Genomic DNA, 10,668 nt, shown 5'->3' with positions numbered 1-10,668 from the left:
TGGAAATTATTTGATAGTGTATATATCTCATATTGTATAGCAGATAGGCCACTCCCATCGCTATACAGTATGAGATAGTGTACTGTATAAGCATGACAGATAATTATGGTTTGATTTTTTTTCCTAAACTTTCACATATGTAGGTCCAGGTGCAAAAACCACAACAAAATAACAATACAGATGACAACCACACTGGTACACTCCTAAACCTGTGCACTCTCAGGTAATTTATAATATAGCGGCTATCAGCATAATATTAGTATGTCATATCAGTGCCTGTAATGGGCTGAAGCCTCACAGTGTCAAACACATGGTAAAAATGCCCATTCATACCTCCCTCATTGTTGTTGCCATAGTATTCCATTGGGAACCACTGTCATGCAGTCAGCAACACGAAGTAGCCAGGAGACAATACTCAGGTCGCAAAGCTGGAAGCCATGTCAGGGAACGACAAACTGTCCAATCTGTAGCTCTGTATCGGTAATGATGCCTCATGAGATACGAGCATACACAGTCCGGTAAAGCTCTCTGTACAAAATATACTCACACCTGCATTTTATTATCATTGGCTGGCAGCATATTGAGAGAGCACCCACCAATGATCCCCGTCCTGTGGGTCGATGTCATGTACAATACCATCATACACCAAAATCTCATAGGGCGCTGCTGTAGGATTCATCAGGACTGAAATAAATATAAGACATGGAAGCCACACACATCTACTGATATGTGGTTTCGTGACTACATATCCAAGGAAAATAATGAGGTGAGGGTAGGACTTTGCCATGATGCATGCGAGCTCCTTGCTTTGCAATTTACAGTCGAGCGGGTCTTGCTCTAGATGAAAAACATAAGAACAATTGACTAAGAAAGAAAGTGTGCCGAATGTACCTTGACCGTTATGTGATACAACTACAGCTACCTCTGACCCATACACATCAAGCACAGCTTTGATTGCTGGCACGAGCTCACCATGGGGTGATGGTAGGAGGTGGTGTTGCAAGTGAATAATAGGGAACTAAGGGGGGTAAGCATGATTGGAAAAGAGTCATTTCACACTAACCTTCAAAAGTAGAGCAGCACCCCATGTATGTATGTTAGGGCCTGGGCCCAAATCGACATACTCAAGTTTGGTGTGGTCATTTCCCTGCATGGCTGCACTGAAGGAAAACTCACATATCCAAGGTCTTGGAGAGCGACTCGCATCCTGATATAAGAGGGTGAGCCGAGCTCATCCAGAGGATACAGCACACTCACAAGTCACAATTTCCATAAACTGTCCGCTACAACTAATTAGCATACCAGCAGCTCATTGATTGGCATTATAATTCACATGTAGATCAGTCTCCAGAAGGCCAACTACGTCAAGTTTCATATCTCTTTATAGCAATGTCAGCAGTAAAGGACCTTGATTAAATTGCCTCACCTTATCATATCTCAGATCAACCTCTGGCTGTCGTGCCCGATATTGTCGATACCAAAATGCACTGTCCATATTCCAGCATTGATTATCCCTGTGCCCAATTTATAAGGTCTTGGTCCAACAGGAGTCCAGCGGTATATTGTTACAAGGACAGCAGACAGCAAGAAAAGTGTAAGGAGATGACGAACAAGGAAGCTCGTCGAGCTTAGAATATGAACTATGGAATTGGCTGCAGTCCTTTTTTCTTGATGGCCATTCAAACACCAATGATGTTGTGACAAATTGTGTAACAAGGACCCTTGTGATAAAGTATTTCAGCGACAAAGACAAGTGTTTTCACAAAGAACTTACAAGTCTGAGCACTCACGCAGGTACACACCCCCTGGCATGGACGTGTAGGTGACTGTCCACACATCGGCAAGGTAGAAAAGAATCATAACAAAGAATGCTGTGAAATATGTATATGTCCTTCCAGACTTATTTGGCTGGGCAGATTGTCGAATGATAGTAGGGAGCAATAACATAACAAACACAGCCAGGTTCAGCCCACCAACAAAGCCCATCCAGTCCCTGAAGCGGTACATCACGAATGCACTTGTGCAGCCATAGCTGAACCATAATGGATTGATAAGCCAGCATGCAGGGAGGATCGTGGGCAATGCAAGACCTATAGCCTGTGCAATCAAAGTGAGAGAGCCGTGAAGATGTGGCAGAGGGCCCTCAGGTTGGCTGTCTTTGTATCCTGTTCAGGACCACATAATGCTAGTACTGGGGTCTATGAAGAAGCAATGGAGAATAAAAATCATGCTGCCGAGCGCAATGGAACTTGCAAGCCATCCATGTGAAGCAACCGTGCTGCTATCTTTTGAACCACTTATTTGCTTTTCTTCCTCTGGAATGGTGGACGGGCGGGTGGCAAGTTCATATAGCACGCAAAATGCTAGAAAAGGCCTGTTTTGTTGTATCCTCCAGACTCTTCATTGAGCATTGGCCATACTTCGAAGTAGTTAGAGGGACTGAAAGCACAACAAATTTGAAATGACATACTAGGATTTGTTGAGTGATTCACATGTTTTGCTAGAGAAAGTAATACAAGTTCTAGACCAAGGACTATGTCGCAAACCCTGATATCCATCCTTCCCAGCTGACCAGTTGGTGGTCTGCCCTACCAGGAGCACCATATTCGCAAAGTTGACTACAATCAACCTTTGCATGGGGCTCTTCAAGGCATAAGACCCTGAGCCTGTCAAAATCACCACCACCCTTAACATGACCTGACCACTGCACGTAAGCGCCCAAGTGCACAACGGCCTGATGCCCAAAAGTGCAGAGGAGAGCAGAACGAGCAAAGATAACTCCAAGCCTGAAAGTGCAAGTTGCCAGACAGAGAAATAGAACAGGGTAGTGATGAGGGACGTGAAGATGGACCAAAACAAGTAAGCTGTAAAGGTGGTAAATTTGATGACTGTGTAATCTGTTAAACTAGGACACGTACACAAGTACACATCTGAGATGAAACCTATGACTGCTCGTGCATCTTGAGAGAGCGTAAGTGCAGCCTGCATTTTCTGAAAAAATGTTTGAGGCACAGTTTCTGATACATGGCTGACTGTTTGCTCATTCTTTGACGACACGGCTAACCCTTCTGGTTTGGTTTCAGTCACACTACTTGTCCCTTTGGATGGCACTAAAGGCAATCTATGTAGTACATCAGACATTGGTCATACAAGATGGTGTCGTTGGTTATACATGTTATCACATCCAACACTGGCATCCAATGAAACACTGAGTACAATCTGGGGGATATTGAAAAGTTAATACCAAGCACCTAAGATATGCCTGCTCATATTTACCTGTAATTAGAAGCTTTGAAGTCAAGCTCTGTGATCAAGTCAAATAGAACATTGAGCAAGATCAAGGACCACTCAAAAAATGAATAGTGGGTATATGCTAGATTGATCACAATTGTCAGCCCTAGCTGCACTGAGAAAATCAGCTATGATCTCCAGGAATCTGGTATATCTTGTGCTGAATGAAGAAATAAATCATGGGTATGATTGATACGAAGAACCTATTCTCAGAAAATAAGCTGCATGTGTGTATGCTATGAGGCTCAATATTTTGACTAACCCTGTTGCAACATAGCAGCTGTAGATTATTGGTCAGTACATGCATGCATGTATCTCAGATAATTCTCACCATTGCCAACACACTTTTACATGCCCAATTGGAGTACATAGAACACCTCCCCACATCCATGGCATGTTGCACAGGATATATGTAACCATGAGAACATCATGCATGTCATGGTCATCGTTGGACATGATATATACCCAACCACTGCACATCAATGTCCGAACGATACCTACAACAAACAAGAAACCCGGAAAACTGGTGTTTGGCAAGCACCTCAGGAAATACTGCAAAGATACAAGGGCAAAGTGTGGACCTGTGTGTGACCATCACAAACAAGCCTCACAAGCAACAGCAGCTAACTGACCAGATGTCAAAGCGATGAGAATCTAAAAAATATTACACTCGGGGTACCAGTCACTGATACTGTGGTACTGGTACAAGCATATCGGGTTCAATATTCGAGCGAACAGAACTTGAATGTACATACATGGCTGATACTGACGGAAACCACTCGTCAGGGTATCCAGCAACCCCGTTCTTCACAATTTTTTGTAATGCAGTGTGCAGCCAAGTAACAAGGCAAGACCAAACGTTGTGAGCGCGAGGTACGTATATGTTGCAGCGACATAGGATGCATTGATAACAAGTCGTTGAGCTCTCACACCAGGTATGCTAGTAGGCAGCTGCTTGCAACCCACCATGGCCAGTAATAGTTCAATGTCGTAGTCTGCCTGTAGAATGAAACCTGTTTCGCATCTACTTCAAGTTGATGTCACTACTACTAGGTTCAATATTCCATCAGTCATGTGGTTTTGATTAATAATACGTTGGCCAAATATAAACACACATTCTGTTGATCGATAGTACCCAAGGGCCAAGGACACATGAAGAAGAGCTGATCACGAGCAAATTGACGATCACGCACAGGCTTATGCAAGCAACACCGCCACCATGCCATGCGACACCCAAACTGAGGATGACACGACCCCAGGCAGTTGCAGGAACCAGCTCGGCGACGGAGAAAAAAGGACCGCAGGAGGAGACGTGTGATCAACGTCATAGACGGAAGAAAGAATGGGGTGTTTCTGAGCCGCTGAAGAGCTTGAGCCACTGCTGGGCGAGGTGAAGGGATCTGGATTAATGACTGGGTGAGCCAAAGTCCAATGCATCCAGGAAGATGCCGAACTGACTGCAAATTTCCCACATCAGACCATCAATCTACCGTCTGGACGGAGCTGAGGTTTTGGTGAGTACTTGTCTTTTCCTTCACGAAAAAACGACTGTCAGGCTGATGGACTTCAAATTGACAGTCCTCAGCTTTGCAGTCATGGCGGCTGCAGCATAGCCACTCGATTGATAATACAGGTATGCCCTACCACATTGTCCTCTCCTCATCCTCCTCCTCAACATCCACAGCCACAGCACACAACTATCTCTCTTGCAAATACAACAGCTGCAGCTCGTCCTTCTCCGGTACCGCGATGGGTGTTAATCATTTATGGGAGGTATGTACTATGTACTGCCCTGCTAGTATTTCACTTGGACAGAGACCTCATGCTCTGGCTTCACAGGTGCTCGAGCCTGCCACGACAACAGTGCCCATCGTGTCCCTCGCCCTCTCGGATCGATATGCAGAACCCGCCCCTCACCTGTCCTACGTCGTGGGCATTGATGCAAGGTCAGTGGTCGCATGTTGGGTGTGTCTGCATTTGATGCTAATAATTATCACTGCTACATGTGCAGTGGATGGTTTGAACAGTGCCAACAAGGCAAATGGCAGCGTGCACACGCTCAGACTGGAATGAATCCTGCCCTCCAGACCTTTCTATTTCGCCTGGCTTGGCTTGCGCAATTCCCGGTGTAGGTTTACAACTCAGTGTGGTGCTATAGGCTCCAAACCAATATCTTTATGTTGTAGGTCATCCAACACCTAGTCTGCTATACTTGCAGGACAAGTGCGTTTGACCCTAAAGGGGAAGCTAGTGCAGCAAAGGTCTAGAAATGAGCACAGAAGGTGCTGCTTAGCGGCCGATGCAAAGCGCGGGAAAGCGGCGGGTGCGCACACGGGAACAAAGCGGCGGCCGAAAGCCGAAGGCGCGGGAAGAATGCAGCTGCGAAGCGGCCGATGCACGAGTGGTTCGGATGATGATAGAGAAGATAGACAATAGAAATAGATGTAAAGTGGACGATAACGGACGCGGTGCAAGCAGTAAACGGATATGGATTGCCAATAGCTACTAACTGTAGGCTAATGGGAGTTGCTACTGGAATGTCCGGAAAACAAGCTACTGAATGATATGTACTGCTAGTGTTTAAGTATTGTGCTAAGCGCTGTCATGCAGAGCCGAGCCCACGCGCTACCGAGTAGGGTATGTAAAGCTATATGTCTATGACGAAATAAAGGTGGTGCAATGCAGAAATGGTCTGATATGTAAATATAATCATGGAATAACATACCATTGGGTTGGTTTTGGACTATGGATGGATGCGGAACGTCGGCCGATGAAGCGCGAGAAAAGTGCGGCTGTGCGCGCGAGCGGGAACACTGCAGCCGTCACAGGAAAGTAGCAGCCGCTAAGCGCGGCTCGCGGGAAAGCTGCGCTTCATATAGTAAAGCAATAGGATGCTGAGGGACACTGCAAAATAGCCTCTACGAGGCTGTAAGGACTTCCAGTCCTACACCGGTGCAACTCGTCTTCTGCTATGATGGTGACCAGTGGCCAGAGGTCAAAAGAGGCCACCACGTGTCTACAAGAGACCATTGGATGGTCAAGCCCATGCAATGTATCCTGAATGCCTTCAACACACAATGGATCACTGTCATATCCCGCATTCCGGACCCGGACCTATCACACACATCATTTCCGGAAGTCCGGATCCAGCCAACGTCTATCTATGTCCGGATCCGACCCGCGTCTAACTTCTGTGCCTTATCCCTTTGTACGTTCCTACTCCAGTTAGACTATATCATTTTCTGTACCTCATTTCATTTCTGCCTTTATTTTCATCTGTTCTAATCTCCGGGTTCATTTACTATTTTCCGATAGACTAGTGTTTGACTTTTCTATACGCTCCGTCCACAGCTTTGTATAGCTTCGGACTGCGCATCTCTGTTCTCCGATAAGTCCTCAGTAGTATATAAACCCTGTAGAATCTATGTACATCCTTAGTTCGAATATCATCTTAGACTCTGCTCATTCTCTCCTCCGTCCGACTTGAGTTTCTCTCTCATCTTAGGATCGACTCCTATAGACTTGTCACCTCCGCCTCTACCTCTGGTAGTCCTCCGCTGTTTCCTTTCTAGTTTGGACTTCGTCCGGATTAGTTTTATCTCTTGTTTCCGAACGTCTGCCGGAATTCCTGCACATCGGACATCGGACTCCAGACATCGCCCGACGCCCTCCGGACATCGTCCGGTAACCTTCGGACATCGTTTGACAGCCCTCGGAAGTTAGGGGCACATACTCGGGTAAGGGGCGCAGCGCACGAGCTGAAGCCAAGCCCTTCAGATCCGACCCTTGAGCACGTTCTTAACAGTATATTCAAACTCACACCTTACCGAGTATACTTACATCTGACTTCATGGCACCTACACGGGCGCAGACTGCTCTCAATGCAGCAGGTGTAGTAACCGCCCAACGCGACTCTACTCCCATAGTCAATGCCTTCCTCAGTTTTTCACAGTGCCGTGCTAGTGCGCAAGGCACTGCCTCCAGCATCTCACAACTCATGAATTGCCCACATCCGTCTATGCCCACCCCCACACCTGCCGGAAATCTTCCGCACAATGATTCCGACGATGAACTTGCCCTAGGCGGTAACCCGCCGAGAGGAGGTGGCGGAGATCCAGATGATGAACCTCCGGAAGACCCGACTGACGATGAAAACAAAGGTCTAGGTCCACAAGACTTGGTCTTCCTCCGGCTATCCCAAGCCATCAATAACCTGGCGCGTAACAACCGCCAATCCTCTGGATCCGGTGACCCTAAAGTCAAAGTCCGAGAACCGGATACCTTCGATGGCACTGAGCCCCGGAAACTCCGGGCATTCTTTGTCCAATGTGAGCTTAACTTCCAAGCTAAGCCGAAATCTTTCCATACCGGCCGAACTAAGGTCAACTTCGCGCAATCATACCTCAAGGGCATGGCCCTTGAATGGTTTGAGCCGGACCTCCTTTCGGATGATCTAATGGATCGTCCGGATTGGATGGATGACTACTCCGAGTTCATGTTAGAACTCCAAACTAACTTCGGACCTCATGACCCGGTCGGAGATGCGGAAATGCAGCTGGAACAGCTCTATATGCGCGATGGACAGCACATCAACAACTATGTTGTAGAGTTCCAGCAGCTAGCTTCCCAAGTCCGCGGTTGGGGCAATGGAGCTTTGCGCCGTCAGTTCTACAATGGACTTCCGGCTCGCATCAAGGACGAAATCAGTCGTCAAGGAAAACCCACCACTCTGTCCCAATACAAAACTCTCGCCCAGACTATCGACGCTCGATACTGGGAACGCAAGGGAGAAGTCTCCCGCGAAACCAAACCCTCCGCATCCGCGCCTCCTGCTAAGCAGTCAACTTCCACTTCCGACCGGAAAGAGTACTCCGGCGGAAAATCTGGGAACGCTTCGGCTTCCTCCTCCGCCAAACTTCCGGACTTGACGTCCAAGCTCGGAAAAGATGGTAAACTCACCTCCGAGGAACGCCAGAGGCGCATGGAGAAGAAGCTCTGCCTCTTCTGCGGCGGACCCGGTCATACTGCCCAGGACTGCCTAAAGTCCACTTCCCATGCGGCCAAAGGTCGTGCTGGCACGGTGACTCCGGAAGCCAAACCGGAGGTCTTGGAAGAGACAAAAAATTAGTCTGTGACCCTCCTGACTCCGCGCGGGACGAGGGTTGCGTTGACTCAACCCGCGCAATGGAGCTACGCCTCAATGCTATTTCCTTTTCCGATCCGAACTCTCTAGTACCATCCGTTTCAATTTCTACTTTTCCCGATATCTCTCCGTTTCCGGCTCTTGTAGATTGTGGCTCGTCTCATTGTTTTATAGAAACCAGATTAATCCGAGAAAATAACATTCCAACCTATGCAATCCCTCCACTTCCGCTCCATCTGTTTGATGGTACTTCTAATGCCACTATTACCGAGGCAGTAGATTTACCGATCCGGTTTCCGACCGGCATGGTTACCTCCGAAACATTTTATGTTACTCCGTTGGACTCATCCTGTTCCATCGTTCTAGGATATAGCTGGCTCACCCGACACAATCTGTTGATTGACTGGGTAAAGGGCAGCATCGATTTCCGTCCGATTCCTCATGGAGTGCCTCCGACCCCTCCGACCTCTTTTCTGCCAGCTCCGGCGGAAATCCCTTCCTCAACCTCGCCGAGTCCCTCCGCTGATAACACTGTTCCTAATATTTCCCTAATCAATGCAGTTGCCTTTTGCAGGGTCTGCAAATTAGAGGGATCAGTCCAGTTCTGTATTTTCGTCCGACCCACCGGTGTCAATCTCCGCTCCACTACACTCTCCTCTGAACCTCCGAACCTATCCGGAATCCCTTCAGAATATCATGAGTACGTGGATGTCTTTGATAAAAGCAAAGCCGGACAGCTCCCTCCCCATCGTCCCTATGATCTTAAGATCGATTTGGAAGAAGGAGCGGCTCCGCCCCTTGGCACCATCTATTCCCTTTCTCCGGTTGAGCTTGTAGCTCTCCGCAAATTCCTTGATGAGAATATTGTGACCGGACTTCTCCGTTCCTCATCCTCTCCGCACGGAGCCCCTGTCCTGTTTGTCAAGAAGAAGGACAGCTCCCTACGCCTCTGTGTAGATTTCCGAGGACTCAATAAAATCACAAAGAGAGACCGCTACCCGCTTCCCCTCATTTCCGACCTTCTCGATTCTCCGAGCCACGCTAAAGTTTACACCAAAATCAACCTCCGGTCCGCTTACCATCTAGTCTGGATGGCGGAAGGAGACGAGTGGAAAACTGCTTTCCGGACGCGCTATGGCTCCTATGAATGGTTGGTTATGCCCGAGGGTCTCACCAATGCTCCAGCGGCTTTCCAGCGCTTTGTCAACACCATCTTCACCGATATGCTTGACATATGTGTTATTGTGTATCTCGACGACATCCTCATTTATTCCGCAGACCTTGCATCCCATAAAAAACACGTCCTTGAAGTTCTCCGACGCCTCCGGAAGCATCGGCTATATGCTAAACCGGAGAAGTGCGAATTCCATTCCGACTCTGTAGAATACCTCGGTTACCTCCTATCTCCGGCTGGACTTACAATGTCCTCCGACAAAGTCCAGACTATCTGCGACTGGCCGGAACCTCGGAAAGTCAAGGATATTCAATCGTTCCTCGGATTCGCAAATTTCTATTGTCGCTTCATCTTTAACTACTCGGATATTGTAGTTCCGCTTACGCGGCTCACTCGCAAGGATGCTCCCTGGAATTTCTCTGAGGATTGCCGGAAATCCTTTGAAACTCTCAAGAAAGCCTTCACTACCGCTCCGGTGCTTACGCACTGGATACCAGATGTTCCTATCGTCATTGAGACGGACGCTTCTGACTATGCTATCGCCGGAATACTTTCTATTGTATGTCTGGACCAGGAGCTCCACCCGGTTGCTTTTTACTCCCGGACCCTTTCGGCTCTGGAACTCAACTATGACACCCATGATAAGGAACTCCTAGCTATCTACGAAGCTTTCTGATCATGGCGACACTACCTTGAAGGCTCTGCCGAGCCGATAGACGTCATCACGGACCACAAGAACCTTGAGTACTTCGCTACCACAAAACTCCTCACCCGCCGCCAGGCCCGCTGGTCGGAATACCTCCATCAGTCCAACCTCATTATCCGTTTCCGACCTGGAAAACTCGGAGCTAAGCCTGACTGCCTAACTAGACGTTGGGACATCTACCCCAAAGAGGGGGATAAGGACTATGCTCAAGTTAATCCACACAATCTCCGGCCGATATTTACCACAGAACAGCTCGCTTCGTCCCTCCGGGCATCACACCTAGCAATTCCGGTGCTCCGGACAGCTGTACTGATGGATGTCGAGCAGCTTCATAAGGACATTCTGTCCGCCCTC

The 10,668-nt window shown here is 48.0% G+C and overlaps 2 protein-coding genes across 2 annotated transcripts; one reads left to right on the top strand and one right to left on the bottom strand.

The window, feature by feature from the left end:
* Positions 1 to 256: 256 nt before the first annotated feature.
* HD556DRAFT_1431302 (uncharacterized protein) lies at positions 257 to 4,260 on the bottom strand (the record flags this gene model as incomplete). The annotated part of the gene is made up of 20 exons (XM_041304995.1): positions 257 to 373; positions 453 to 472; positions 503 to 549; positions 597 to 663; positions 718 to 837; positions 892 to 1,018; positions 1,064 to 1,123; positions 1,177 to 1,207; positions 1,258 to 1,283; positions 1,334 to 1,379; positions 1,448 to 1,721; positions 1,791 to 2,165; positions 2,193 to 2,374; positions 2,398 to 2,419; positions 2,471 to 2,547; positions 2,573 to 2,864; positions 3,633 to 3,872; positions 3,924 to 3,945; positions 4,047 to 4,050; positions 4,103 to 4,260. The coding sequence occupies 20 exons, from the start codon at positions 4,258 to 4,260 to the stop codon at positions 257 to 259; spliced, it is 2,307 nt and encodes a 768-aa protein (XP_041162081.1).
* Positions 4,261 to 4,926: 666 nt separating this feature from the next.
* On the top strand, positions 4,927 to 5,423 carry HD556DRAFT_1441410 (uncharacterized protein; the record flags this gene model as incomplete). The annotated part of the gene is made up of 3 exons (XM_041306294.1): positions 4,927 to 5,064; positions 5,131 to 5,237; positions 5,303 to 5,423. The coding sequence occupies 3 exons, from the start codon at positions 4,927 to 4,929 to the stop codon at positions 5,421 to 5,423; spliced, it is 366 nt and encodes a 121-aa protein (XP_041162080.1).
* Positions 5,424 to 10,668: the final 5,245 nt, after the last annotated feature.

The sequence above is a fragment of the Suillus plorans genome (assembly GCF_016647745.1).
Source record: "Suillus plorans strain S12 chromosome Unknown HD556scaffold_18, whole genome shotgun sequence".
In the NCBI taxonomy this organism is placed as follows: Eukaryota; Fungi; Basidiomycota; class Agaricomycetes; order Boletales; family Suillaceae; genus Suillus; species Suillus plorans.
Note: the sequence above shows the minus strand (reverse complement) of the source record. Positions and strands in the feature narration are given on the sequence as shown.